The sequence below is a fragment of the Paramisgurnus dabryanus genome, chromosome 5, assembly GCF_030506205.2.
Source record: "Paramisgurnus dabryanus chromosome 5, PD_genome_1.1, whole genome shotgun sequence".
NCBI lineage: Eukaryota > Metazoa > Chordata > Actinopteri > Cypriniformes > Cobitidae > Paramisgurnus > Paramisgurnus dabryanus.
Genome location: NC_133341.1, coordinates 12,425,830 through 12,453,001, shown reverse-complemented (window position 1 = coordinate 12,453,001; position 27,172 = coordinate 12,425,830). Strand labels below are relative to the sequence as shown.

The 27,172-nt window shown below is 38.7% G+C and overlaps 1 protein-coding gene across 1 annotated transcript in view; it reads right to left on the bottom strand.

The window, feature by feature from the left end:
* wdfy3 (WD repeat and FYVE domain containing 3) overlaps window positions 1–18,649 on the bottom strand; it is a 102,401-nt gene extending 83,752 nt beyond the window's left edge. The window contains 4 exon segments of the mRNA XM_065266889.2: window positions 4,799–4,908; window positions 10,142–10,265; window positions 11,803–12,013; window positions 18,444–18,649. Coding sequence (XP_065122961.2) covers window positions 4,799–4,908; window positions 10,142–10,265; window positions 11,803–12,013; window positions 18,444–18,472 — 474 coding nt within the window. The 5' untranslated portion in view covers window positions 18,473–18,649.
* Window positions 18,650–27,172: the final 8,523 nt, after the last annotated feature.

The window sequence follows — 27,172 nt, the reverse complement described above, 5'->3', positions numbered from 1 at the left end:
AACAGCAGCCTTATAGAGAGAAAAGAAAAGACTTTTGTTGTATCCAGGGACAGGGGGTGTGTTGCCAGGAGCACAGCGTTTTGTCTGCAACTCACGGCTTGGAATACAAACATATTTTACCCCTCGAAAACTTATCAAAACCAAAGAATCCTGTCTAGAAAGTGGTGCCTGTGTAAATAATTCAAGCTCATCCTGTGGATAATATCAGCTTTCAGTTGAAATGTAAGTGTTGGTTTATTACAGTACTGTTGCTTTTATGACCATAGCAGCATGAAGATTATAAGCAGAAAGTGTTTCAATTATATATTATGTGTAAACAAGGGAGGAAAGTGTGTGAGAGAGAAGGAGCACTTATTAGGGCAGATCTGCATTTAAAATTTTGTGCACACGTTTCCTTTAACATGTTATAGAGATAATGACCCTTAAGGATTAGAGATCAGAGCAAACACAAATCTAGGTAGTGAATACAATTTACCACGCTATAAATTACTGTATCCCCACAATCGAAAATTCAGTCATCGTTTACTCAACCCTATGTTGTTCTAAACCGGTATGAGTTTCTTTTTCTGTTGAACACAAAAGAAGATATTTGGATAAATGATGGTAAGTGCACAGTTGACAGTACCCACTCACTTCCATAGTATTTGTTTTTCTTAATATGTAAGTCAATGGGTACCATCAACTGTGTGCTTACCATTATTTGGGCTTTGGCGGTTTTTATAACCACCGCTCAACCGTGGTGGTGAAGTGCGACCCACGGTGGTAAAGTGCATGTCACAAACTAAGAAAAATATAAAGTACAATCTCGCCCAGCAAGATGCCTTCAAGTTCGTGTTAACGCAAACGGCCAGCAGACTAGTGCGTGGAGGCAACTGATATCAATGATGATGGGCAAGATATATCTTGGTCACTCAAGGTTGTTAGAAAGTATCAATCTGTGCTACCAGTACACCATCAGAACATGTTTTCAGCACAGCTGGGAAAATTATAACCCTAAAAATATTTCTCACTTGAACCGAGTGTTGTTTTATGGATGGAAGTGCAAATAGGGGCTCGAGCACCCACCGAAATGACCAAGCACATATGCTCAATTGCTTCCCATTTTGCGTCTAAAATTTGTTGCTAAGTAATCTAAGCATTGCTTGACGTTGTGATGAGCACCCACTGGTGGAAAACGAAACCAGAGCCTATGAGCATGCACATTTGTTAAAATTTTTTATATCTGATGCTCGTTTACATTTTTATATTACAAAATATATGTATGCATCATATATAAGCCTTTATGCATCAATGTGCACGTCCATGTGCGCACCCCACATGCATTCTATAACCACCACTGTGCTAAAATACTGACACGTCACAGCCCTATTTATCATAATATCTTTAGTTGGGTGTTTCTTTGGGAATTTTCCTTTTTGGGTGTAGTACCCCTTTAAGAGTATTAGCACAGCTCCTACAATGAAATACAGGATATCCCACTACCTCTGTGACATCAATTTACTGAAAACCAGAAGACATCAAGGTGCCCACATAATTAAGGTAATCGTTTCTGGAGGTGACATTTTAGTTAACAGTTCTGAAAATCTGCACCTCCTTTGAGGTGACCTGAAATATCAGTCATTCATTTTTAAGATCAAAAGTGAACAGTACCTTTAAAAGAACTTTAAAGAAAGAAAGATCAGATTTTCCTTATCTGATGATGAATGACACGCAGGCCTTTGTCTGTTTCATCAACCCATGCTTCTCAATACAGGAACAAAATGCTTAAAGGATAAGTCAATTTTCTTTAAAAAATCCAGATAATTTACTCACCACATGCATGTCATCCAAAATGTTGATGTCTTTCTTTGTTCAGTCGAGAAGAAATTATGTTTTGTTTAGGAAAATATTCCAGGATTGTTCTCATTTTAATGGACCCCAACACTTAACACTTAACTCAACACTTAACAGTTTTTTTCAACGGAGATAAAAAAAGACTCTAAACGATCCCAAACGAGGCATAAGGGTCTTATCCAGCGAAAACCACTGTCATTTTTGACAAGAAAAATAAAAAATATGCTCTTTTAAACCAAACCTCCTCGTCCATCTCCAATCCTATGACGCGCAAGCGCGACCTCACATAATTGCGTAATGATGTCGAAAGGTCACATGTTACATATATGAAACGCACATTTGCGGACCTTTTAAACAATAAACTGACACAAAGACATTAATTAGTATCATTCCACATACAACAATGTCGGAACGGTCCTCTTTCTCCACACTTGTAAACACTGGGGCGTACTTTCACATACATCATCCATGACCTCTTGACGTGATGACGTTTTGCGTGAGGTCGCGCTGGCGCATCACAGGACCAGGGAAGACGTGAAGTTGTGGTTTAAAAGCGCATATTTTTAATTTTTCTTGTCAAAACTGACAATTGTTTTGCTAGATAAGACCCTTATGCCTCATTTGGGATCGTTTAGAGTCCTTTGAGGGCGTTTTCACATTAGCACTTTTGGTGCGCACCCAGGTTCGATTGACATCAGAGTTCGGTACATTTGGATGATGTGAACGCTGTCTTCCGAACTCGGGTGCGCACCCGCGAAACGTACTCGAGTCCGCTTAAAAAGGGTGGTCTGGGGTCCGGTTCATGTGAACTCCAGATCGGTTCGCTGCTAATGTGAGCGCAATCGTACCAAATCGCGGAAGTGAACCACTGTTAATTACGTATTATATGGAATTTCCCACCAAAACAGACGTGTGTGTTTGTGTGCGTGCACTTACCTTGACAACAAAATGCATAGAATGCTTGCTTGACTTTTGTTCTTATTTTTTTAAACCTTTGGTTTTGTTTTCAAAGAAATAATACAGAAACGCACTTGCGTCTGTCTGCCCCAAACATACTAAAGTCGTTTCGATGACAACGGGCTGTCCGCCGACGTCAATTTTTGCGGAGGCATTCAGAAATCATCGCTGCGTCCCAAATCGCCTACTTCCAATCGAAGCAATCGAACTCACGTTCGGACCAGGCAATCGCACCAAATGTGAAACCGTCCTGAAACTCCGTTGAAAAAAAACTGTTAAGTGTTGAGTTAAGTATTAAGTGTTGGGGTCCATTAAAGTCCATTAAAATGAGAAAAATCCTTTTTTTTTAAGAAAATGGACTAATCCTTTTAGGCAGGGTTTTGCTTGCATAGAGCCTCTGGCTCTCAACAGGTGTCTTTGTCATGTTTCTTTACAAAAAGCACAAACAATCCTACAAAAACAAACTGTAGTTGTGATCTAATAATTATTAGATCAAGCAAAGGATTCGGATCGTAACAGAACTTTTTATTATATTTAGCAACATCTTCTTTGTCAAGAGTGGAGGAAAAAATGACTGTGACAGTCATCTATGATCGTGTACTGGTACATTAGAACTGTAAAGGAAAAGCTTATCTTGCATTTCTTTGCTTTTATGTTATATAACTTTGCTGTTTGTTAACTGGAAATCAACACATTAGCTGCTATGTTGTATTTAATTCATGTTTTATGAAAAAGTAAATAATTGTCATTTTCTCATCATTTAAAAGGCGGGGAGCATGATTTAAGAAAAAACCTTGAAAAAGGTGGTCGGGCCAAGTGAATCACATTGTGCCCTGGGTTGCGTATGTGTGGGGCGGGTCTATCAAAAAAAAAATCCACATTCTATAGGGGCGTTTTGGTTTAGGTGATTTCTAATGTCAGCATTGGCTTTCAGAGATCATGCACCCCACCTTTAATTATAAAAAAAATCAATATGTCGCGTGTAAGGTGTGTTGTTAGGCCATGTTAAACAGGAATGTGTACATAAAAATTTCACCACCTCCAACTCATTTTGAGCAAGGAAAAATCCAGTTTAGGGCTATCAAAAACACTGTAATTTAAGATCTTACATGTGGTGTGTAATCAGTCAAAGAGGTATGGTCAATTACATAGAGCTTGTTTCAAATATGCCCGTAACGGGACAAATGGTTGAATGGTCTAAGCCTAATATATCAAACTCACAGTCCTATAGGTTTGAGCAATTGACAGCTTGAGAAATTAAAGCAGTAAAGAACATCGACCAATCCTGGAACAGGAGGGAAAGGTTAGATCTAAGCCTAGCCTAAAGCCACTTTTAAAACTACAGATGAAGAAGCTATCTTTCACGATGACATAGATGGAGTAGTTCTCAGCTCAGAGGTTAATACTCAATGCTCAAGCCTGGCAGCACCATGAATCCACTCTATGAAGTGTCACCATACTGGTCCTTCTGGGTTTCCTAATCTCACAGTGAAAGGAGGTGGCAAAATGTCCAGGTCAGCTCAACTAGAGATAAGGAAGTCTTATTTAGCTGCAAAATTACTAGGGACACATTCAACAAATTACACCTGCTGCTTGATAAATACAACGAAAGCAATAAATCTGTGACAGGGCAAACCTAGCACAGATGATTCCTTGTCTTGACCTATTTAGAATTGTGGTCCTGTAGGGCACAACATCTAGTTCCACTGTATGTCCCCACATGTAGCAAAAGGACAATAAAGCTCAACTTGAACTTTATTTCTAATCACATATGGCAGTGACAGTAAGCATTTTTAAACCACATTAACCTCTGGCCTCAGTGTGTCGTTTTTCAACTTTGAAATACATTCTGTTGAGTCACTGAATCTATTCATAAATTTCTTGTTCCTTGTGCAGGTCAATATGATCAAATTATTGCCTGCTTATTTTTTTTTTGTGCAAACTCTATACTTAAATCAACTGCTACATTTTGGGTGTCAAATTTTGAAGTGCATAAAAGCACACAGACCTGTCCAGAGGAGGCCAGCAAGTTGATGGTGGTCAAAAGCATCCAGCCCCGGCTCGCCTCCTCGCTCTGATTTACTTCCAGAAACTGCACAATGGCTCTGCTGGCGGCCTCTGTGGGAGGAGCACAGACATAAACACAATTACCGACACGGTTAACAGTCTGAGCGTGTGGATCGAATCCATTTTCACACGTCAGCTTGTGTGTGACTGGCCTCATCTGGGAAAGGACGCTGAGTCAATTAGAGGTGAAGACATGCAGACAGTTTCAGATCTCTTTTCTCCATCGCTTCCTCTGGTTGAGAGGCGACACTGACACACTCTAGTGAATTTATATCGGATATGATTTTCTCAGAAGTGCATTATTTTCTGCACTAAATAAGTGCACCAAATACATTCAACATATCAAATCGAAAAATACAGAAAATGTACATTATGTTTTAGTGTAATTATAGCATTGACTGTCAAATTAAACAGATGTTGTTTTTCCCTTTTGTTCTTTTGACTTACTGCGTTTGAAACAATAAACATGTTTAGTATGTTAAAGCATCCATATTAATAAAGCGTATGTTTGTCATTACATGGTAATATACTCAGTCTTGTGTTTTGAGGCTCTGTGTAGCATATGCTGGAGGTTTCATGACCAAAAATAAACATTACCATACATCATATGTCAAGACAAGCTGCCAACACACAATATATAGTAGACAAATCCTAAGACTATGAAGACAGGATCAAGTCACAAGCATAGATCAAATGTAATATGATTTCACTCTCAAAACATATGATGATAAGTCTTAAAGGAACAGTATGTAAGAAATGATTCCTAAAATGGCCCTGATATGTCACTAGACATTAAGATATCATTTTCATTTCAAATATTTATATCACCGACAACAGTTGTCTGGCCAGGATATTGTCATTTAAAAAGTGAAGTTGCAGCCCTCAACTGATGTTTATGTTGTCATTTTGTGTATTGGCCACCAGCTGTGTGATTGCAGTACCAGTTTTAGCCACAAGTTTTGTGATTGCAATACCAGTTTTCGCCACAATCCTACATACTGTTCCTTTAATATTGTTATGTGACTTATCATTGATGATTATTTAAACTTGCTAACACACTGATTCCCAAACAGGATTACACAGAACATCTAAAGGGATAGTTCACCCAAAAATTTAAATTGTGTCATCATTGGCTATGTTTACATGCACAAAATCTTGTCAACACGATTGAATTTAATACGATTGAAGGTTACGACGATACAGTTTACATGCACCCTAAACATTGCAATCTTATTTAAATGTTCATTTACATGTACATTCTATTCAATCCGAACGTCTGCGCAAGCGCACAGCCAGGGTTGCCAGATTCGCGTATCACAACCATCCCAAATGGACATTCAAAACTCGCCCAAAAGCACCCCAATGACTATTCACAGCCCAAATACCAATAACTAATGAACGAAATACTTTCATTTTTAACCCGCAGAAAAAAAGCTGGTGGAAACAGTTTAAACAGTAGTTCAAATCTAACAAAGGAGAGGAATTGGCAACGCCTCGTTGCGGACAGCATCTCTCGTCGAGTTCAGGCTTTATCTCTGGATTAAAGTCAAAGCGGAGTTGGAGAAAGTTGTTCTTAAGAAGTTTTCAGATATAGTGATGAAAACACACTTTTCAAAAGACACAACGCTATAATATTGCTTTAAGTAGCCTATGTTTTAAAAGTACACATAAACGCAGCAGAATGTACATCGCGTGATCCCAGTAACCCTTAAAAATGCGTGATGCCACTGCCTTGCTATTGCGTGTTTCTGTGACGAGATTCATGTGATATAAGAGTTTAATATAAGACGTGAACTTGAGCACAAATGTTCTGCGCATGTGCACAATGTATTTTTGCATCCGATTGAGAAAATACTACGATTCACGCGTTTACATGCGTACTTTTCTCCTGCGGATCGGATCACAGATCGGAGTACACCACCCCCTTCAATAGAATCCAAATTTGCATCCGATCGTCCTCAATTGTATTGATTAAGGTGTTTACATGAAGGCTTTTCAATACCATTGACCCATCAATACGAATACAAACAGATTATTTGGTTACATGTAAACGTACCTACTTACTCACTCTCATGTTGTTACAAACCTGTATAAATGTATTTGTTCTGATGAACACAAAGGAAGATATTTTTGAGAAATGTTTGTAACCAAACCATCCGTGGATCCCATTTTCTATTCTTTTTTTCTACTATGGAAGTGAATGGGGGGCATGAATGGTTTGATTACAAACATTGCTCAAAATATCATCAGAACAAAGAAATTTATGCGGGTTGTAACAACATGAGTAAATGATTACAGAATTTTCATTTTTGGGTGAACTATACACAATATCAACAGTATACAACCCGAATTCCAGAGAAGTTGGGACGTTTTTTTATTTGAATAAAATGAAAACTATAAGACTTTCAAATCACATGAGCCAATAATTACAATAGAACATAGATGTCTAAACGGAGAAATGTTACACTTTTATTCACTTAATGAGCTCATTTCAAATTTGATGCATGCTACAGGTCTCAAAAAAGTTAGCACGGGGGCAACAAATGGCTGAAAAAGCAAAACACTTTGAAAAGATTTAGTTGGGAGAACATTTAGCAACTAATTTAATTAATTGATATCAGGTATGTAACATGATTAGCTATAAAACGCTATAAAAGTCTCTCAGAAGTTAAGACGGGCAGAGGCTCTCCAATCTGTGAAAAAGTGCATAAAAACATTGTGGAATAAAAACAATGTTCCTTAACATCAAATTGCAAAGGCTTTGTGAATCTCATCTTCCACGGTGTATAAGATCATCCAAAGATTCAGAGAAACTGGAGAAATCTCGGAGTGTAAGGGACAAAACCGAAGACCTTTATTGGATGCCCGTGGTCTTTGGGCCCTTAGACGACACAGCATCACTCATCGGCACAATTGTGTCAATGACATTACTAAATGGGCCCAGGAATACTTCCAGAAACCACTGTCTGTAAACACAATCCGCCGTGCCATCTATAGATGCAAAAAGCAAGCCACGTGTGAACATGGTCCAGAAGCACCATCTTGTTGTGTGGGCCAAGGGTCATTTAAAATGGACTGTTTCCAAGTGGAATAGTGTTCTATGGTCGGACGAGTCCGACTTTTACATTCTAGTTGGTAATAAAGGTTTTTTGAGACGATGACCATTTTAGGGAGGGTCTTGTGTTTTTTAGCAGGACAATGCAAACCACACACTGCAGGTATTACAACAGCATGGCCTCGTTGTAGAAGAGTCCAGGTGCTGAATTGGCCTGCCTGCAGTCCAGATTTATCCTCTGTAGAGAACATTTGGCGCATCATCAAACGAAAAATATGTCAAAGATGACAACAAACTCTTCAGAAGCTGGCAACTTATATCGGGCAAGAATGGACCAAATTCCAACACCAAAACTCCAGAAGCTCAGTGCCCAGATGTCTTCAAACTGTTTTAAGAAGAAGAGATGCTACACCATGGTAAACACACCCCGTCCCAACTTTTTTGAGATCTGTAGCATGTATCAAATTTTAAATGACCTCATTCAGTGGATAAAAGTCTAACATTTCTCCGTCTAGACATTTGTTATGTTATCTTAGTTCTATTGTGAAAAAAATATTGGCTCTGGGGATTTCAAAGTCTTTTAGGCTGTTTTCACATATGTTGGTGCGCACCGTGGTGCGGCCTCGGAGCGCACCAAAATACATTGTATCATTTTTCGGTTAGTGCGGTCCGTGTTCACATATATATTTTTTTGCTGTACTCGAAATGCCGCACCGTACACCATGTGACAACGGTCAGCGCTGTCATTGGTCTCTGACAGCTCTTACCGTCTCATGACCACCCCCACGTTTCCACGACAACCAGCCTGAAAGGGAGAGCGCAGCTATCAAGATGTGGAGATAAACGATGCACGTCTTTGCAAAGTTTCTTTGCTTTAACGCGAAATTGCATAGCTGTTTTATTAAAGTTTTTCTCACGGAGCCGTTTGCTAAAAAGCCCGTAATGTCACTATTTGTGTGTGGAGGACAGCTATGCATTTATAAAATCATCAGCTCAAACGTAAAGGAGACTGCGAATCTGCCATGGACCAGGATTGGCTTGTTTGTTGTTAACCCACAATATAACACCCGGCTCACGTCACGACGGAAGCCCAGTGGCTCAAACATGTGGAGAACTTCCTGTATTTGGTTCGGCCCGAGGTCCAGCAGTGTTCACACCACAGGTGGGTCGCCCCAGAGTTCGGCGACAGCCGCTCCGAGACCACCTGTTTAGAGCGGTCCGGAGCGGCTGTTTAGTGCGCACCCGAGAGCGGCTGTTGTGTTCACACTGACCCAAATGAACCGTACTCGGAGCGACACGTCATTTGGGCCGACCTTAACAGTGTATATGTGAAAACACCCTTAGTTTTCATTTTATTCAAAGGGCACCCATTTCATTGCTAAAAACTACGTTTATTTATTTTGTGTATTTGGTATAATACAATGTGTTAGCATGGTTTATGGTTCAAAAAACACATTATTTTCCAAATAACTTACATTTTTGTAGCTCCAGATATTCCTGTCTTCCTGAAATGTTTGTACAAAACGTATCCATCTGAAAAGCGCTGGGTCCCTAATTGGCCAGCTAATCTGTACATTGTGAATGGTCTGAATAACTCTGACGTCAGCTGGAAATGTGACGCTCCTTACCATGTTTGAAAGATTCGCATTTATATTTAGGCATTTAGCCGATGCTTTAGTCCAAAGCGACTTACAAACTTACACGACTTAAAAATTGTTCGCTCACATTGCAATGCTTACAGCCTGAGTCCAAAGCAGGAGGAATTATGATAATGTCGGTCTTTACTACATCACCAATCCCAGGAAGTAAACTGTTGCCTACAATCCGTGTTTGTTGTAGTCCAAGAAAAGAGATATACGTTTAAGACGATAACTCGTGCAATAGTTTACTTTGGGGTATGTACCCTTTTCTATATCATTAACATGTACTAATACACACTTACACACCAAAGAAAATTTAAAATCCTGAATCGTTATATAGGTGCTCTTTAAAAACCATCCCAACTTTTCTGGAATTCGAGTTGTATATTTAAAAGTCAATCATTGCAAATCTAATGTAATAACATATTTTTAATGCTGTGAGGAATACATAAGAAAAATAGGTTTGGAAATACTAATCTGACCTTTCCTTGAACCTGCATTATACCCGATTATACAAACTGAAAAGGCCTTTGAAAAGCCTGAAGGCTAACAGCACATCTGGAACATGTGTGCACATGTGATAAAGTACCTGTTGATTTATTGGATGCTCTCCGTCTGATCTCGGTCACCATCAGTCTGGACACCTGCGTGGTAAACTGCAGCAGGTCTGAGAACTTCTCATTCATTGTGTTCGGTGGAGCGTTCCCAAAAACCTGTTATAGAAAGACATGGTTACACACACACAGTATACACAAAGCTCTTTTCAAGCAAAATGTTTTATCCCTCTGCACACACACACAAGGACCTGTTGGGCTCATGTTGAGATTTAATAAGCCATCCCTCTGTCAGAAGGGTCTTACACACAATTTTTGGTAATATGTCAGTTTTAATAACAGCACAAAAAGACACAGACGGCACACAAGAGTGTCCAATCCAATGAGTATAAATTAACCTATAAAGACCATATGTCTGTTGCATTAGACATCACATTTGACATTTCTTTGGGGTGTTTTTTTACATTTGGCATTTTAAAAAAAATATTTGCCAAAATAGTCAATCTATTAGTGTAACACCTTAAAAAAAATATTTGTATTGCTTTTTAAAAAAAGATTATTTTCAACACAGCATGTGCAACACAAATCGTGCCTCAATGAGTCAAAGCTAAGCTGGCAGTCCTCTGATCACGAATAAATAAAAAATCTGACATATTGCGGTGTTAATGCTAATTTGCAGCATTTACAGTGGCTCTATTACACTTGAACACCCAAGATAGCTTGGCTATAGAAAGCGTAGTTTCACCCACTTCAACAAGTGCTCACCTAATGCACCCAGGCTGCAGAAGGTCACAATAATGAGCTGTAACTAATGTCATCTCTAGTCTTTCTGTATAATCAATGCAGCATGATTATCACCATCATGCTCTTCACCAGCAAGTGAGAGTCACTTGATTTTAACGGCCACTTAGCATTTGAAAATTAAGCACTAGTCACAGCTGGTCCTTTTCTTCTGAACGTGTGGTCCAGATACTATTAAGGCTTAGCTTGAAACAGGGTTAGATATTATGATAAATAATTTTAAAGAAGCATTACGAATTACCATTAAATAGTTATTGCACTAGCTAAGATTATCTATCAAGGAGCCAGATATCTTCTTATCATTTCTCAGGGGGTTTTCACACTTGCACTTTTGATGCCCACCCGGATTGCCTCAGCAAATGTCGGTGAATGGTTTGCTTTCTCAGGTATACTTTTGCAGAAGACAGACGCAAGTGGGTTTCTGTATTTATTTTTTGATAACAAAACCAAAGCTTTAAATAAAGAAGAAAGAGGATGCAAACAAATATTTTGGTGCCTTTTCGCCACTGCCTAGCAACATCGGTACACGGCTGCAGCTTGATGACGCAAGTCTACGGTGGTTCAGAGCCAAATAATATGATGATAATAGAGACCAGTGGGGGAAGGGGAGCAATCGAACTATGTTAATTTGCCTGGTCCTAACCAAAGTATGAAAGCACCCTAAATCTTTGGTAATAAGTTTGTTGAACAATATAAAACAGAAACAGGGAAATTTTCATCTTTTAATAACATAAAAATGAGGAACAATTAGCAACAGGCCATCCCCACAGAATGTGAAGCAGGCCCTCTGTATTACTGCTTAACATTTGTTTTCTTTTTGTAATGTACTGTTTGCCTGAAAAGACTCATTGTTTAAATGACGCTGTATCTTTAAATAATCGTTTCTTTCCCTCACCCGGTTGAAAACAGGCAGCATCATGTAGAGCTTCTCCTCCTGCTCTTTCTGTGTCATGTGTCGCGGTGGGTGGCATAGCTCGGAGAAGAGGCGGCGCAGGTGCATGAGGCCCAGCGCGTTGTCCTGCGGGCTGCACTCCTCCGGCCGCGGCCGGCCCATGATCCTCTTCACCATATTCATCTTAAGAGGCTTCTTGAGGCCAAAGCCAGCCCTGAAAAACATGCAGGCAGAGAGAAGAGGAAATGAAGGGGAGGGGAAAAATGTCAGGAAAATTGATTGTCGATAGTAAAAGTCCACTTCTAATGTGACATGATATGCTAGCTTCAAGTTGCAGATCAAATTCAGCCTGTTTATTTTTTGCACTGCTTCTGGCTGTGAGTCCTTAAAAGATGATTTTGCTGCAGGTACAGAAATACTGTTGGACACAAACACGCAAAACTATATCCAAATTGTTATTTGTTCATAGAAGGGAACTTAATATACAGTTGAAGTTTGGATAAATCTAAAGCATTTTGTGTAAATATATTTTTACATTTATTGAAAAGCTCTGTGTTTGGATAATATTTTTTTATGACTGTATATTAACTCTTTCCCCGCCACTGACAAGTTATCTCGTCAATTAAGAGAAAACATTTGCATAAAAAATATGTATTCCTGATTAATTTTTGGCATTTGAATTTTACCCAATTTTTAAAAACAATCATTCTAATTCTGATCTCCAACAAAACTCCTTTACAAAAATGCAATTATTTCAAGTTTTGCTAAAAAAAAATATTTTTAAAGAAAAATACCCATATTTAAGAGTTTATAAGAAGAGAAAACACATAGATAGGAAGAAATGTTTTTTTCCCTGTTTAGTTTGTTTGTTTTTATTGTTTGTTATAAAGCAGAGGGTCTTTTCTTTCATTTGATATATTTGTATGTTTATATATTTTTTTGAAAATATTCCTGAAAGGCATTTTGTGAAAATTTTGTGAAAATCACAAAAAATGCTGGCAGGCAACTTTTCAAAAAATGGATTGGCGGGGAATGAGTTAAAGATATTATTTACAGTAAAATACAGGAAGTACACTACCGAAATAAAATACAGAATTTGAAAGGCACATTTGCTTAAGTTTAAACACCATACAAATATTGCTTAAAAGTCAATATCATTAAAAATATGTCTATCACTGGTTTATAGTCTAGGGCAATTCTATTTGCACATTATGTCTGTCTGCTATTTTGTATATGTGAATATAGGCAAATAACTTAAATATTATAATAATATTTTAATATTTCATTATTTTGTCTTTCATCATGTCATAATGAGTGATGATGTCATAAAGACCACCACTGAAGATCTCACATTGAGTTATGATGTCATAATGCCCCCCAGTGATTATATCATATATGAATGATGTCATAATGGGTGATGATGTCACAATGAGTGATGGTGTCATAATGCCCCCCAGTGATTATATCATAATGAGAGATGTCATAATGAGTAATAATGTCATAATGTGTGATAATTTTTAAGAAAAAGAGATGATGAGCTATCATAATGAGCAATGATAAATAATAATGAGACTGGTTTGCCCTCATAAATATAACCCACATTACGTGTTTTCACATCTACAATCCTTTTCAAATATTAAAAGTCAGTCAGACCTTCAGACACTACTTTAAATGCATTTTTAAGGCAGATTTATTTACCAAATAATTAACTATTTAGATACTGCCAAAAAATGCATTTGTTTATGTTCATTAAATGCCCTTTTTGTCACTTCTGCCCCCGCACCGCCAAAGGTCTATGCATGCAACTGACTCAGGTTTTCTTAACTAATGAAGAAACAATCTTGTTTTCTGTGTTTAGACTGCTGCAGCAAGAGCTAAACAAATAGATGCACTTGGGTTTCCCAGATTGTGCTCCGGACAAGTATGGTTAAAAAAAATGAAAGTTTCCTGTACCAAACAATGTTTCCTGTGAAAACAATGTGAACAAAACATTTTTCCCCCTATGTTGTACGAGGTGGCTTGCTGTGATTTAATGAACCCCATCCAACTAGGTAATGATTACAAACTTTGGGCAGAACAATTAAGTTTTAACCACGCAAACCTTTACATGAAGCCAAAGGCCACATAAGGCAAAATAGGACACACATCTGACAGACATTTACTTGAGCCAGTGCAGAAAACTGATGTTTCAGCAGTGCCCTTAGCAAACAACCCAACATCTGCGTAAACACATTGTACAAAAAGACTGCCGACAGTTACAGCTAATAAAGAAGTCAGTAAAACTTTAAGATGAGAAACAAAAGACAAGCTCAAGACTGCTAACTAAAAATGTTATCCATGATTTAGGTCCTAGATTTTGGAATATCATTTCAACAAACTGTCATTTAACTTTTCAGCCACGATATAATCAAAAACGTTTGCTCAGCCCTCGTGAATTATGGTGCCTTGAATTGGCTCTAAATAATCCAAAAATAGCTGCAATTATCCAAAATTGTAAGCTCAGACAGACTGGAGTGGAAAAAATTGTAAGCTTGCTGAGATGCCACATGTGGCTTGCATAACCAAAACAACTGCTCAGCATTTCTTTTATTTGGCTTTTTTATTTTAGTTTTACAGATAGACCCAAGTGAAACATCTCAAGTATCACAATTTCCACTGAGTAAGGATGTACAATAGTGTTGTTTTAGTCTCATTTCTTTAAACCCAATTTATATTGATGCGTCGTTTTTACATAGTAGCCTACGCATAGATGAGAACCCTACACCGTATCCTACGAACCTCTCCAAAAATGTAGTAAAGACGAGTCACGCAGACTGCAAGCAGTGTGATTGGTCTGCTAAAACCTCTCCCATCAGGTAAAAAAAAATCTGTGTTGCATTTCCTCAGTAAAAAAACAAAAAGGAAACGAGTTGAGGAGTTATATTTACCAACCTAAGCTGCAACATTTCTTCAGGAAACCGAACAGAACAAATGGGAATCTGTTTGAAAGTTAAGAGTAGCACACTTACAATTCACTTATGGCGCTTTTCCATTGCATAAAACCCCACGGTTTAGTTTAGTTCGGGTTGGGTCAGCTCACCTCACTTTGGCGTGGTTAGCTTTTCCATCGAGTTTAGTAACACTTCGGAGTGGGAGGGATTATAGGCGTGTCATTATATTTGCGCTGCCTGCTGTGACATCATACAAGTGAGATCGTCGTTGTATATTCCCATACAGTTATTTATTTCTCAGTCCGCAACAAAATTAAAATTGACCACCACAAACAGATGTTTGCACTTTGCGTTTATCACTACCTCTGTCTCACATGTCAGTTTCTGTTCAAACACCCGCGGCGTCAGCCGACGGCGCTCCGCGGAGCCACATATAAGTTGCATTTAAGCATATATAATGCTGACGTGCTCATCGCGAATGTTCCGCCACAAACGCAAGTCTGGAAAAAACTGTTATGGTGTCACTGATTCTCAACCTGTGGATGTTTTTCATCGCTAAATGGGAGTTTGGGAACTTATAGCAGAACAGAAGACAACATGTTTCCTCGAGACAGCAAGCTAACACTAAGGTAAAGCTAATATTTACATTATAGCGATGACGCTGTAGTGACGAGTCTGTCGAACTTATCAGTGATCTACAGTGTTTTCGCGTCACGTTTGGTATCAGCTCGGGTCGCTTGGAACCCCAACGGAGGTGGTACGAATAAAAGGACCGGGTAATACGTACTGCACCCAATGGAAAAGCTCCCAAAACTAAGCTGACCCGACCCAAATTAAACTAAACGTGGGGTACTATGCAATGGAAAAGCGCCATTAGGGTGCACCAAACCAAACCATGCCCCCTCCCTAGTCCCCCAGAATCACGCACTCGCAGTGTCCATTTATCGATCCGAGCACGGGCATGCTTTTGTCATTAGGATGCAATTGTTTTGAATAAAGCAGGAAGTAAAGCACTCCCTTAACACTGAAGCCCATCGTAATGTTAAGTCTGTGTTTTATATTTAGAGGCGATTGTTGCGCGATGACACACAGCCCTCTCACATGTCTATCATATTGCTTAGTTGGTCGGTCGCGTGTGCCGCTCGGACATTCACCTAACGCTGCTGCGCGCATCAGAAGGTTTTTACGAAGGCAGATGAAGTTCTCTTCTTTTGAACCAAGCTCACTGCATAACTGGTGCATACCCCAAAGTCAGGTCAGTGGTTAACCACTGTGTTTAAAAATAGTTGTTTTTTAAATGTTTACAAAAATTCTATATTGGAGTACACTTTGTACTTAAATGGCTGACATTTGGCTTTTAATACTGCTTGCTATGTTAAACTGTAACATTAAAACACTGACACAGAGAGGAATACACTTTTCAATTACGGTATTTCCACAACAAATGTTTTCTTGCACACACCCCATTTGTGAGTTTTAAATGCTTCTGTATGTTAATTTTATGTGAATCCATCAGACACCATCTTACCAGCTAAAAAAGTGCTTTTAAGTTTTGTATGAGGTACATAATATGGTCAGTAAAAACAGCAGCAAATTTAATCTTAATCCAAACATGCATGTGTTTTACAACTGTGCTGCTAAGTCTAACTGTAATTTGCTTAAGTATAATTAACCTAAAGCTTGTTTAAAAACAAAAATCTAATATATTTGTCATTTCTCAACATATAATCTTGTGCTATAGAACATACAGAGGCAGCTTTGATGTAAATTAATGAATAGTAAGGTAGCTGCAACATAAAAAGTTCAGTAAAATGTGGCTAAGCTTTTACGCTTTAATTCTTTCATGGCATTTCTTAGAGAGCTGCCAGCTCCAATGATTGTCTGAGAAAGCAATGCAAGCTCTAAAAGGACAGTGTGAGAAAAAAAAGCACTGCTTCAACCTCCTCAAAGCCTTTCAAAGTCTCTTGGGAATGCTGAGTGACGTAAAGACAAAAACTTCTGATCTCTGTCACTGTTGTGGGGTGGACAGAAGCACTGAACTATGCAAGTAAACATGAGGCTACATTGTCAACATGTCATTATAAAACACCTCACCGGACTCAAGGATAGACATGAACCATGTATAGTATTTTTATATTTAGGAACTTGATGCTTTCCTGACCTCAATATTTGTTTTAAAGTGCACCTATTTCATTGCTAAAAATGCAGTAATTTGGTCTATTTGGTATAATACAATGTGTTAGCGTGGTTTACGGTTAAAAAACACATTATTTTCCACATACTGAACATTTTTGTAGCTCCAAATATACTGCTTTCCTCAAACGCTCTGATTTTGTACAAAGCTCTTCAATCTAAAAAGCTTTGTGTCACTGATCTGTACATTGTGATTGGCCTGAATACCTCTGACATCAGCTGGAAATGTGACGGTCCTTACCATGTTTGAAAGATTAGCTCACAAGGCAATGCTGACAGGAGTTAACTTACAGGCTATGAGTCTAAGTGGGAGGAATTATGATAATGTCGGTCTTTTTCACATCAACCGGCCCAGGAAGTAAACTGTTGCTTACAATCCGTGTGTTTGTTGTAGTCCAGGAAAAGAGATTTACATTGAAAACGATAACTTGCGTCATCATTTACTTCGGGGTATGTACCCCATGCATACCGTTAACATGTACTAATACACACTTCTAAAAACGTGAATCGGACCATAGTTGCTCTTTAAAAATGTTGTTTATTACTTTATTTGTTTTATAACCAAATTGTATCAGGAGTCTGAATGAGTCTGAAAAGTCTTATGAGGTACCTGATAAAAAATTAAAAAATAAAACATGTTAATAAAAAAGCTAACATCTGTTATAGAAATGCTGTCTAATATAAAAAATGTATCTACTATTATAAGTTTGTAAGATTTTAATTTCATAACAACAGATATTTTTAACCATCACACTTATATTTTCTTGGCATGTCTCTGGCAGATGCTCAAAACATGGCTTACAAGAAACAACATGTCCTCTTAAATTTGAAGGTTAGATGTCTACAATAATCAAACACCACCTTCAGTAGCTACAATCTTAAGATTAGTCGAAGATTGGTCAACTTCAACCAGTCAACAATAAATTTATGCCACTGGTCACTTTGCACGAAAATGAAAAGACCTTTCTCTGTCAAGTCATTGTGCTTAATGCGTCAGCATTTAATGAAGACCTTGCATTCAAACATGTCTTAACCTGATTTACAATGAGCAGCAAGAAACCACAAGCTCGCGGCCTTCAAAATAACAATTTCAGAATAAATGACAACTGGGTCCATCAGTAAAGAAATCATTTAGGCCTACAGTGTCTGACGCAAGACGCTTATTATTTCTAGTAGTGAGTCAAGATATATAACCGTTCTTGCATATGAAATACACAGAAACCTTTTATTTTATCAGGAAGAACAGCGCCATCATTTCACTGTAGCTCTGCCATCTGTCATTTGCTAACTTATCTGCTTTACCTTAAATGGCCTTAAATTTAATTAAAACAACCACACATAAAATGTTATTTGAATGTCTAAAAAATCTCAGCAATGCACCGCCTCCTGGCACATCAGTAGCAAGCAAAGAAGCCATTTCAAGACCACCATTGCAGCAAATAAAACCATGACACAAAGCTACAAAGTGTAAACAAACGCCTTGTCACCATGGAGACATATAAAACATGTTTTTCTCCATACCTGCTGTTCTCTCTGTGCTCTGCGAGCATCCCTGTTGTTATCAATGCGATGTCGATCCAAAGATGGAGAAGAAAATAAATGTTCCTAATCTGCGCTGTTTACTTTGAAAAGCAGAAACCATTTATAGGACACTGTAGGAGTGAGCTCGAATCACACTCCTCACTGGCACTGCCAGGAGACCTGTGCACCAAAGAGCCAAGCAGCCTGCAGGGACTGGCACAGCTGATCCTCCCTGTCACCAGCTCTACCACGTGGCCACACCACGGGGGGGATGGCCAGTGTCATACCAGGAGATACCATATCGACAGTATAGGGGGTGGGCTTTATTTATAAACTGGTGGTAGTTACACAATAATCACACAATAATTACAAAGATCAACAGGTTCAATAGTCATTCTCTAAACTTCATAAGAGTATGCTTTTTTAGAAAGGGGAAGCAAGTCATCTGATTCAGAGGATGTACTCTGTTCTAACTGTGGTCTGGAACAACAATGGCCAAAAGCCTAAACTACTTTCTATAGACTGTCCGATTTCATATAATACTGTTGGGCAAAGAAAGACTTTTCACGTTGTAAAAACAAATTAATATTTGATTAAACAGTAAAAAACATTTATGTTTAAACTGGACTTATCTCAATGTTATTGTTAGAACTAAAAATACTTGATTTATTAGCTGAACTCAAAAATGCTATTAGAAAGGGAAATAAATAATAGCCTACAGCAAAACATTTAAATGAATGCAGTAAACAGTAATCAAGCTACTCTTAAAATGTATTAATCAGCATAACTAAGGAAAGAAAATAAAGAAGTAAAACTTAACCAAAGAGAGACATTTTGGATATATAAACTTAAGTCTATGAAATATAAAAGAGGACTAAAAGGTTGTTACACTATGGACAGTAGGGGTGGGCGATATGACCAAAATCTTCTATCACGATAGGATTCATTTTATATATATATCGTGATAGAAGATTTTGGTCATATCGCCCACCCCTACTGTCCATAGTGTAACAACCTTTTAGTCCCCTTTTATATTTCATAGCCTTAAGTTAATATATCCAAAATGTCTCTCTTTGGTTAAGTTTTACTTCTTTATGTATATGTATATATGGGATGTAACGATTCAACCGTGAGTCCCATTAAAAATGCCTGTCTGAAATCGATTCTGAATCGTAAGGCTGCGATTCTTTGTTTCATGCACAGCTTGTGCGTGTACGGCATTTGGTCAGTAGGAAGTCCTTTTCAATCTAAAATCATTATGAGTCGGAGTCGTTTATAACGTGCATTTAAAAAAGCAACACTCGTTAAACAAAATCATTTAAAATATTCTTTATTATCATGAAAATACCTGAAAAAATTTGAAGAACAGCAATATAAATATTCCTGTAGACATTTCCTGGAATAGCATTCTTAATGCTACTTCTTCTGTGGCACAAAGGGAGTTTCTGCACGCCCCCTGGCGTTCGGATGTGCCTGGATTTCACCGCAATTCATTCAAATTCATTCATTGAGAAAACGCGCATTTGCACGGTTAATCGTTACACCCCTAATATATAATATATATATATATATATATATATATAAAATTTAAGATAGAAAAGTGATTTAGTTAATAGCAGTGAGAGATTTTCTCTTAATGCTGTTTCAATAAACATGAGTGACAGACAGGAGCAAAATTAAGTAACTTCCCCTTTAAGACTAGGGATGGGCAATATAAACAATATGCAATATAAACGATAGAAAATTGGCATACGATAGAGATTTTAAATCTATTGCACTATCGCGATAATGCGTGTTGATGACACAATCTACCCGCGAACTTTAGAGCCACGAGCTGCAGCCGAATAAACAATGATGAAAGCGTCAGCGAAACAGAGGAACTCGTGAAAAAGACAGATGCAACATTATTTGGATTTAAGCCGTCCAACAAGCAGCTGGAAAATATACTCTGTAGAGCAAGGGTGTCCAATACGGCAATGCTGGTAGATCGCACATAAGTTAACTGCTGCTCCACGCGGGAAATTGGCATTATGGTCTAGTAATTGTGAAACATGCAGTATATATATGCAGTATAGTCCTTACAAGCATTTAAAGTGTTTAGTGTTATAAAAATAATTAACTGTGTTTTTTAGCAGATAGATCTTGTCGGCTTTATCATTTTAAAAGTAGATCACCACACAAAAAAGTCTGGACAGCCCTGCTGTAGAGTGCGTCAGGCAAAAGTTCCAGCTAAGAGAGGTAACAAGACTAATCTGGCCATAACGGTTTACTTTTACTTACTTTTTAAGCAGTTTGGCTTTTCTAAGGGTCTATATAACCTGTTCTAAAACGAGTCTATTGAAATTATTATATCGCAATACATATCGCTATCGCAAGAGGCTGCAATGTATAACGCAATATGGATTTTAGGCCATATCGCCCATCCCTATAATTAAGGCCAAATTCACCATATCACCCTGTAGCCCAAGACAGCTTGCCCACTGAAGCTAAGCAGGGCTGAGCCTGGTCAGTACTTGGATGGGAGACCACCTGGGAAAACCAGGTTGCTGCTGGTAGAGGTGTTAGAGAGACCAGCAGGGGTTGCTCACCCTGTGGTCTGTGTGGGTCCTAACACCCCAGTATAGTGACAGGGACACTATACTGTCAACAAGCACCGTCTTTCGGATGAGACGTTAAACCGAGGTCCTGACTCTCTGTGGTCATTAAAAATCCCAGGATGTCCTTCGAAAAAGAGTAGGGGTGTGCCCCGACATCCTGGCCAAACTTGCCCATTGGCCTACTAATCATCCCTCATACTAATTGGCTATAACACTCTGTCTCCTTTCCACTAATAAGCTGATGTGTGGTGGGCGTTCTGGCGCAATATGGCTGCCGTCGCATCATCCAGGTGGATGCTGCACATTGGTGATGGTTGAGGAGATTCCCCCGTTCACATGTAAAGCGCTTTGAGTACTGAGAAAAGCGCTATATAAATGTAAGGAATTAAATTCCGGACCTTTAGCTGTTCACTTTCTCTTAAGCCCTAAATGTTAATGTTTATGAGGATACTTGCAAAGACGGGAATTTTGACGCATATATCTATTTAATGCCAATAAAACGGCAAAAATGCTCACAAGCTAAATGAGCAGGGGTTGCGCGACTCGCTTGCTCCTCACTAGGCTTGCCGTGATAGTCGGTGAAACGGTGATTACTGGTGCTTCAGCCTCTCACCGGTTAGATCACTTGCCCACTGCGACACCGTCTTTGATATTTTGATATTTTCGTGTAATTAAATCATTTAGTTTCGTTTGAGAGAGCAAACACTTACAACTAAATGTATCTGCTGCCTGAATTCAGCGGAGCTGAACGCGCGTCACGTCACAGAGCAGCAGATGTCAGATTTCATTTATTCTTATCAGAGTGTGCAAGACGAGCTGACTGACCAGAGGATAGCAGAAGCCGCGTGCTTACTCGTTTTTGTTATAATATACATATATGTTGTTTAATATAAGCGAGATCGTTTTATTGTTGTGTTTTTCATCAAGAAAAATAATAAACCCATCATTCAAGCAGCGCTTTATGGAGAAGTAGCTGGTTGCTCTGCTTGGGACTGGCGGGTTCTGTGAGAATTACCTGCGCACATTGACTCAAGCACTTAATTAAACCAGCTGTTGCACTTGCATTGCACGCAAATTTATAAGCGATTTAACGCAGCTTACGCAAGAACTGCATTAAACAGTTGCGTAATTCAAAAGTGAAAGTAAAATGTGCACGTCTGCAAGGGCATTTATAAGCCCCTCACACCCGGTGATACCGGGATAACCGGGTTTGTAACGCGCTGATTAAGCGGTGGGAAAATTCTGTCACCATGGCAACCCTACTCCTCACACACAGAAAGAGCGCACGCATAAAGATCTGTGGTTTGTGTTTTAATGGCTTAAAATAACTTGTTTTAAAACCGTGGTGCTTAAATACGTGTACAAACGTTACATTTCCGTGACAACGCGCACAGGAGCGTGACGTGGGCGCGTAACCTGGATAGAGACGATTGTCCAAAATCTCTACAGGTTGACAATTTTCTACCGGTTAATCATGTCTACCGGTTTATTGCCCACCCCTAATGGACAGTAACGCTAACTATACAGTTAAAAAAAATTCTAAATTAAAGTGAATACCGGAGTTCATACCACAACTATTAATACAATCAATACCATTGGGATCACGTTCAGAGAGATATTTTTCAACTAATATGCAATAAACCACAGCCAGCCAATCCAATTTATTTTAATTTATGGTGCTCACATTTTTAAAATGGCAGACTAAACCATGGAGAAGCTCATCACTAAGGCTGTGACGGTTGTCATAACCACCGCAGTGGTGAAGTGCGAACCGCAGTGGGGAAGTGCGCCCTGTGGTGGTGTGCATGTCACAAAAAATGAAATATATGAAGTACAATCCCACCCAGTGAGATGTCTTCAATTTGTGTAAACGCGAACGGCCAGCAGACTCATAGTTAGTGCGCTATTTGCAAGGGAAGGCAACTCATATCAGTGATGTCATCAAGACTATGTTAACTCATAACATTAACAATTATAAAGTTGACTATTATTCTTTGTTAATAATCGTACATTGTAGTAATATGCTTATGACGAGCAAATGTAATGCTCAGTTAGCTGAAATAAACCAGCCTTGATGACATATGCAGCCGGCATATGCGACCTCCAGAGGCCGCAACCTTCAGATTGAGAAACGGACGTTCTGTCACTCAAGGTTATGAACAAGTATCAATCTGCGCTACCAGTACACCATCAGAACGTGTTTTGAGCGTGGCTGGAAACATTACCCCAAAAAGGTTCTTTACTTGTTGTTTCATGGAGGAAAGTGCTACAATAAACACACACATAGGCGCCGATACCGTAGGTGCCCCGGGGCTCCTCTCAAGCACCCAGCGAAATGGCCAAGCACATATGCACAGTTGCTTCACATTTACTTCACGTCGCGTCTAAAACCATGCGGAAATCGTGACCGCGCCTCTCTCCTCCTTTCTAAAGCGCACGGACGATCCAGAGCATCTATCGTTGCTAAGCATAGTTTGACGTTGTGAAGAGCACCCACCGGCGGAGAAGGAAATTGGTGCCTTTGAACATGCATTAGTGTTGGGCGATATGCCCCATTTTGAGATCGTTCTATCATCAACCTGTGAGATCGCCAATACACGATAGTATCGGGGGGCGAGGCAGTAGTTATGCGCATGTTAATATGAAACTATGATGAAAATAATTATAATAACTATTGCCAACTATCCTCATGAAAGCCCGCTATTGGCGATATGTGGTTATTCTGTTTAGATATACACAAAATGCAGCTTTCTGAAGACATCTGCTGGTTATAGCCGAGCAAATGCAAGAAAAACATTATATTTACATGTTCAGTGTGTGAATATTGTGGTGTGCAATGAGCGCATCACACATTACACACAAATACATTTTGTAGGTATGGACACTCACAATCCTGCTTCAGCTTTATCTTGGTTAAAGAACGTGTAAAAAAAACATTGGTTAAAGACGTGTAAAATTTCTTAAATATATACATGCGTATTATTATTAAGTACACCCACATATGATGTAAACAAAAACAATATTCTGCAAACGATTAGTCGCGATTAATCGGTATGCAGCCCTTCTTGTGAATGAATAAATGTAAAACATACTTAAAGTAAAACAAGTATGAAGTAATGACATCATGAATATGCTTATTAGGTGACATCATCCAGCCCCATGGTTCCACAAAATCATGTGGGAAATCATTATCGTTAAAGTGTGAACAGCCCTTTAGACTGCAAATCGTTTTATTTTTACGATTGTGTTGCTGTTCAGTATAGAAACCAGTTGTATCGGCAAACGTTAACTAATCATGTGACTTGAATAATATTATTCCCGTCTATGGTAAGTTTGCTGCGTTACACCGTGCCCCAGCTAGACGTGATGTGGTATGATTCCAACGATGGGCAATTTGCCTGTCCATACTAAATGCAAAAAGGGGCGTAGTGCGATGCAATCAATCATAAAACACAGCCAATCAGAACAGTTTTGCTCTGTTTGAGTTTTGCTCTCTCGCAACGCAGCTGGGGAATGCACACACTTTCAGAGAAGCATCCCTCCGCTTTTTTATAGCTTTCCTTGTGCAACTTAAGGTAATTTGTTATATAGTTCTGCTTTTAAATGTATAATTAGTCTCTCCTCATCCATGTTTGATGATTAATATTAATAATGTGCAGAAGTTTCATTAAATGAGATCTCTGTGTAGGCTGAGCTGCCAGACGCGACATTGAAAAAATAGACCCGTTTCAAAAATCAAAATGGCTGGTTAGGACAAAAAATTCTGATTAACATGGTAAAGATACCTTTGATCACATGTCACAGCATCGCGTTGTGTCTAATTAGGACACAGTGTTACTCTCCGTAAAGAAGGCCAATGTCTAAGTGTGCAGAAGACAAACTTTTTGTTTGTAACCACAAAACAATAAATGCTTTTTAATGAAAAAAAATGTCATGGTCATGTTGAGAAACCTGAAACAGATATTGGATTGGCACAAAGTACCATAATAAATAATAATAATAATAAAATCAAAATTACAGGGAAGAACTGAATAAGATGAGTGATGAAACAAACAAGTACATGAAATCAAAACCAGGCTGCAATGACACAGAATACCGAAAATAACAGAAAGACAGAACTGTTACTTAACCAGGTTACACATCTTTAATAGCATTCAACCCTGAAAACAAACACTTTGCCATTTGCAAATAAAATGAGTCACATTTCCAACAATGTCATTTAGCCAACACTAAAAACTTGAAGCCTGTATTGTGCAAAATATCACATGAAATGCATGACTTGCATATCCTGTGTGACTCACTGTGAACTACTGTAGTCACAGACCTATATACATTAATGTGCTATACTAAAAACTATCATTTAATGATGCATCAACACATCCACTTTAATGAGCATAGGTGGGAATACATCTTAACTGTAACAGACAAACCAAACAATCATGGTTTGCAAATGTGCTTGACCAAAAACAAACATCCTGTCAAACCATCTTACTAGTTAAAGTCTTTCAGATGCATCGCTATGCTGTACACCAGGCCAAGTATAAATACGTTTATAAGCCCTTAAACAGAGGCAATTGAGGTCATGTCAGACTGATATGGACCCATGCCAATATTATGATTTGAATAACAGCACATGGGTTTGATGGATGACTTGCACAATACAATCAGTGAGGTGTTTACACAATCGTAGGTTGTATCGAATGAGATTTTTCTCAAATATGATTTGTATGTGCTTGTAAAGAGTCACAACAGAAAGTAAATGGCATACATATATACGCAGTCTGGACGTGTTAAGGCCACACACAGCTGTTCTCGAGTCCTCAACCTTTCACCTGGAGCAGCTGCACACAACAGCACCATCAAGAAATCAATCACGACTGCCTCCAACATCACATCTGATATTATATATATATATACATATATCATGTATATGACAGAAGTGTTTTTAATCCTTAAAATGTTTACAGTTGTAACGTTGTAACCTCCACCACATACACATAAAGATGCCATAGTATGCCGGTGCAGCCTCACAAATGACAATATATGACAATGACAATAAAATGAGCAAATTGCCACAAAAAAAAAACAAAACTAGGAAAAGACTAACATACATAAAACCAACCAAACAAATGTACATTGACAAGAATCACTAATAAATTCAACGCCGTCGCGTCGCGAGTCAAGCAATCTAGTGACAGTAGAGCTAACACACAAACACAGCTCGCCATTAATCCTTAAAATATGTCTTTAAATAACTACTGTTAGTTAACTTGTATAATAATAAACGACGGCATCTGTTTATGTATCACAACATTTGCCTGCAGCTAACAAGCTAACGGACTCCTAGCCGCAGCTAGCCCGGCTACACACAACCATACACGTCTGACTGTGCATTTCATCTTCATATACACTGACTGCACGACATATCGTTTATATTAAACAAATAACAAATTCACATTTAAATGGAGTTCTATAAATAGTGAAAAGGAAGCTGTATTGAAGAGAAAGGAAGCTAGCGCCAGTGTGCGTGTGTGTATATGCGTGTTTTGGATGTCTCCCGTGTATCCGCATATCCATGAGAACTCACCAGATCAGCCTATGTGCTCAGCTTCAGCAAGAACCGCTCTATAGAGACCCCCTCGCGCTTTTTCCATCCATGTTTCACGGGTGCTTTTAAAGCGCTCACTGTTTCTTTTAGATTAGCTAGCTAGTGGCCATATTTAATCCTCGACATCCCAAACAACACAAGCTCGAGCTCGTCCCAGCTCCTACTTCATCTCAGCGGTGTGGGAGACGCTGCTGCCTCACAGCGCTCACTGTAAAAAATTAAAACACACGGGAAACATCGACACCCGCTGGTCATAGCGATACGGTCAGAAAGGTGATCATAATTAGTGGACAATCTATGCGTATTAGTAGTGTTATCTTAACTTAATTCATTGCCACTGAGAGTAATGTAAAGAATAATTGTTAGTTATTGTCATCTATGTGTGTAGATGTGTTTGTAAGCCATCTATTCTAGTGACGATGGGTTGTGTGATTGATCCCAGGTATCTTAGGTTAAACAGGTAAACACCATGGACCAGTGTTTTATATATTATATGAATATTAATATAATTAGTTTCTTAAGAA